Source organism: Astatotilapia calliptera, chromosome 20 (assembly GCF_900246225.1).
Source record: "Astatotilapia calliptera chromosome 20, fAstCal1.2, whole genome shotgun sequence".
Classification (NCBI taxonomy): domain Eukaryota; kingdom Metazoa; phylum Chordata; class Actinopteri; order Cichliformes; family Cichlidae; genus Astatotilapia; species Astatotilapia calliptera.
In genome coordinates this window covers 1,027,501-1,032,500 of record NC_039321.1, presented here as the reverse complement: position 1 = coordinate 1,032,500, position 5,000 = coordinate 1,027,501, and the positions used below count along the sequence as shown (strand labels likewise).

The following is a 5,000-nucleotide window of genomic DNA, read 5'->3' as shown; positions in this document are numbered from 1 at the left end:
ACCACCAGATTTGTCCTCCTGTGCCGACAGCCTCTAAGAACTGAGGGAAATGTCTGGAGTTTGAAAAGCAGGCGCCTGTCCGTCACGCTGATGAGGAGCTGCTCACGGCGGCTCTGAAGCCTCTGCAGCCGCCCGACAAACACAATTAGACATAAAAACAAACACTCCGAGATTCTCGCTGCTACTCGCAGCGCTGCATGCCTGCAGGAAATCTTTCTTCTCACCACAAAGCCAATTTAATGCAAACACGAGGTGTAAAGAGCAAACGGAGCTGGAGCCGCTTCACGATGGAAACGCTCGTGTTAAAACATTTTTGCGCTGTGGGGAAAAATCGTGACAGCGTCTGACTCTTACTGCTTCGGTTCAGAGACGAGAAACGAAAGCGATGAGACGGCCGAGGCCGAGAAGTCCGCAGAGAGACGCGGACGTCCACATTCCTCACGTTCTGTGCCGCCTCCAGTCTCCAGCATCTGTTCTGTGAATAAACACAGCTTCACCTTCTCAGCAGACGCTGGTTAAAGTTTTAAGATGTTTGTCGCACTTACATCAGCCTCACACGGCTAAAATACAAAACGCCAGAGTGCGCACGGGAACACAGAAACACCCGAGCGTGTCGAAGTAGTGCACAGATGAAGCGTCCATCAGCAGGAGCAGCTTTTCTGCTCTGAAGCTCACCTGTGCGCTCACAGACACACACAGCTTTAAAGCTCTGAATGCTTCTGCAGCAGGGAGCGTTACACTTCTCCTGATCATGTGCGTGCTGCAGAAGACTTCTGTCTTTCCTCCATCCATCCATCCGGCTTCGAGCTCTTCTATCCTCCCCCACTGCTGCTGGCTTCCTGTCCCATCCCACCATCCCTCCCTTCACCCTTCCTCCATCCCTTCCCCCATTTTTCCCCTTCTGCCGTCTTCCCTTCATTAAATCGAGGAGTCATTGGATTGTCCCGTCTCTCTCCTCAATTAGCCTAATTAATGGCTTTAACAAAGAAAATGGGCCTGGAAACGCTCATTTTCCACAGAGTCTGGGGAGGAGTGGGGTGGGGGTGTGAAGAGGAGTCCTGACAGGTTTGTGGATTAGAGGAGCAAACGGACGCCATCACAGCGACTTTCACCCATCGAGTTTCTGTGCAGCAACAACCTCCCAGTCACAGCGTCCAACTGATTCTCAGAGCAAGACCCGTGAATCCCAACACGCACACGCACGCACGTGCACGCACACACACACACGCACGCACGTGCACGCACACACACACGCACGCACGTTTGTATTTATATCCTTGTGGGGACATCTCATTGACATAATGCTTTCCTAGCCGCTTACCCAAACCATCAAAAATGAACGCCTGACCCAGACCGGGTCCCCATGAGCGCTGTCTGTCCCCACAAACATGGTAATACCTGTACACACACACACACACACACACACACACACACACACACACACACGGAGTGTATCTGACGCTGGATGGCTCTCGGAGAGGGAAAATTGCTAATTGCCTTCCTGCCTAGCGGGGGTGAGGCTTCACCCCGACACACATTCACAGATTGACACTCTCTTAAACACACACACACACACACACGGTGGTCCTGCTGCTGTCAGTGTCAATTAACTGTGTCCCGCTCTGCACTGATTAATTGCATTAAATAATTCACAGCTGAACTTTAGTGGGAGTCACTAAACACACAGCATAAAGGTGTGTGTGTGTGTGTGTGTGTGTGTGTGTGTGTGTGTGTGTGTGCGTGCGTGTGAGTGTGTGCGTGTGTGTGTGTGTGAGTGTGTGCGTGTGTGTGTGTGTGTGCGTGTGTGTGAGTGTGTGCGTGTGTGTGTGTGTGTGCGTGTGTGTGAGTGTGTGCGTGTGTGTGAGTGTGTGCGTGTGTGTGTGTGACACAGATTATGGATCGACAGTAAATCAGTATAATGCAAATATCTGAGCCGTTTTAAAAATGGCGGTCGCTGTACCCCCCAATTGATTTGATCGCCGCTCATGCCTCCAGATGTTAGACACATCCTGAATGAGTGCGAGCACGGCTGGAGGAGGAACATTACAAACTGACTCTCTCGCTTCTTCTTCGGCTGCTTTAATCGGGTTTCATTTCTCCCCTCGGGAGGACGTGTCTTTATCCCCGGACTCTCTGAGAGCAGCTTTGCATGACTCCCAGTCCAAAATAATCCTTCTTTTTCTCACGCTGAGCCTGATCATCTGACTGAAACAAGCTGCTCTAGCTCCTCCCCCTTTAACACAGCTTCCTTCTGATTTCTGTGACATCATCCAGACCCAAGCGTGTAAACAACACACTGAGCTCGCTGTTAGAAGCACAGGAACAGATATCAGAGCAGGACTCGTCTCTCGGTGATCCTGCGTGCGTCCTAATGGCTCCTCCTCTCCTCTACAGAGAACGACAGGCCAAGCCCTCAGGTGTCAGAGGTCATTGACTACAACGTGCCTCTCACCACCACCTACATGAAGCAGATGAAGCTGCAGAGCATCAGCAGCACTAAGGTACGTGACAGTGGTGTGTTTGCGTGCGTGAGAGGAGACGTTACAGAGGAACTCTGGGAGGTCGAGCACCCATCCCTCCGCAGGAACACTCCTCCCGTCTGCACGATCTCACGCCTCATCTCTTCTCCGGCCGTTCTGGTTTTTTCAGGTTACATCACATCCTGTGGCTCTGTCAGCTTCCTGTCTGTCTGCGTCACGCCGTCTCTTCTCTTATTTCCCCTCCGCATGTCGACCTTTACACCTGCCTTTGAAGCTGCTGTAGAAACGGAGACTTTTTCACATGGTTAAACAAACCCCGCCTCTAACTGTAGGTGTGTTGCTGGGTGACCTGGAAGACGTTGAATGGTTAATGGTCACTTTGGTTTGAACGTGTTGGAAACGGAGTTCTGCAGCGGTCCAGACTAATTCCAGTCATTCACCTCCTGATCATATTTCAGCGTAGAGTCGATAATTGGATTCGACTGAATGATGACGTCCACAGTCAGGAAACATAACAGGGCGGAGCTCCATCATCAGCTTCACCCTCAGCTGGTGGGGGCTGCGACTGCTTCATTCCACATTGTTCCAACACCTCTATCAATACCACACACTCGCTGACAGTCATATAGCTCACGTGTGTGTGTGTGTGTGTGTGTGTGTGTGTGTGTGTGTGTGTGTGTGTGTTAGATAAGGGGAATCGAGGGCTGAGCCCTTTTCAATTAAGCCGAGCGTCGGGTTAATTAGCTGAGGAGACAGAAACACACATTCAAGTGCTGATTTACTTTGGTATGCCAGTACATCCACACACACACGCACACACACGCGCACGCACACACACGCGCACACACATGCACACACATGCACACATGCACACACGCACACACACACACGCACACACATGTATGAGGTGCCGTAAGGGACATTATTACTGAAACGCTCTCACACACACCACTGAAACCAGAGGCATTTCTGCTGAACAGGAAGTTGTTTCCTGACAAGGAAACTGATGGAAAAAGTGGTATATTTCAAAACACTACAAGGATTTCTACTCAGCAACCTGCTAGTACAGCAGTCCCCAACCTTTTTTGCGCCACGTAAACGATATAAAAATAAAAAAACGATAAATACCATGAAAACCATAAATATAAATGTGTTCGAATTTTTGTGGAGGAATAAAACCCATTACATAGAAAGATCTCAGCTTGTGAAGGGATACAATAAAGGTGGTATCAAAACTCCAGAATTGGAATTTATGGTTGGCACCCTTAGAATTAAATGGTTAAAATCTTGTCTGTCACAGCCAGACTCTACTTAGCTCCACATCCCATGATTCTTGTTTAATAAAATAGTATACAGGATTAGACTTAATTTTGAAATGTGATTTTGCGGCAAATAAAATCCCCATAAAGATATCAAACTTTCCAAAACAGACGTTGCATTTTTGGGAAAATGAGATTTACCCACAACTTCTCCCCATAATTCAACCTTATGGAATAATAGGGTAATAACACTTAATCAAAAATCAATTTTCAAGAGTGACTGGTTTGAACAAAAATATTATATTCATAACAGATTTGTTGGATGATAACGGTGTCATTCTAAGTTACACAGAAAAATATTGTCTAAACTGTTCTCAAAGAGAATATAACAAATTTTGTGAACTGGTCCCACTGCCTCTGCTTCATTTGATTAAAATTTTTATGATATACAATAATTTCTCATCAGTGCTCCCAAATTTATTGCTAGGGCAATGTCAGCTGTTTGATAAAAATGCAATAAGAAATTTGTTAGTAGTTTCTTCAAAGACAAAATATTTCATAGTTACAACAGAATGGTTACATGGCATGGTTCTAATTTAGTTATTTCATATACACTGGATAAAGCATACTAAAAATTTATGAAATAGCCTATTCTACCTAAAGTTAAAGAAACACACTTTAAACAAAACTAATACTGTGGCAGAATTTCTAAAAAAAAGAGATTTGGCTTTGAGGTGGATCAGTGTTCTTTTTGAACTGATGAAAATGAAACCCTAGAACATCTTTTTTTTCTATGCCCTATCACACAATGTATTTGGTGCAACTTAAAAAATTGGATTTCCCTAAATATTAATTTTAAATTTTGTGAGGTTTCACCAGAGATTCTGGCATTTTGGGTAAAATAAATTTATATTAAAAAATCGATTCAGGATTTTAATGAATCGATTTCACGTTATCCAAAGCCAGAATCGATTTTAATCAATAAATCGATTATAAAAACCCACCCCTAACTAACAGGTTGCTGAGTAGACATCTGTGTAGTGGTTTGTTTGAAATCTAACACTTTTTCCTTCAGTTTCCTTGTTAAGAATGAACTTCCTGTTCAACTGAAATGTCTTGGTTTTTCAGTAGTGTGTGTGAGAGCGTTTCAGTTGTGTGTGTGAGAGCGTTTCAGTTGTGTGTGTGAGAGCGTTTCAGTTGTGTGTGTGAGAGCGTTTCAGTTGTGTGTGTGAGAGCGTTTCAGTTGTGTGTGTGAGAGCGT

The 5,000-nt window shown here is 45.6% G+C and overlaps 1 protein-coding gene across 1 annotated transcript in view; it reads left to right on the top strand.

The window, feature by feature from the left end:
• nol4lb (nucleolar protein 4-like b) overlaps positions 1-5,000 on the top strand; it is a 101,932-nt gene that overhangs the window by 25,537 nt on the left and 71,395 nt on the right. Inside the window, exon 4 of the mRNA XM_026154952.1 lies at positions 2,395-2,501. Within this exon, the coding sequence (XP_026010737.1) occupies positions 2,395-2,501 (107 nt within the window). The remainder of the gene's footprint in view (positions 1-2,394; positions 2,502-5,000) is intronic.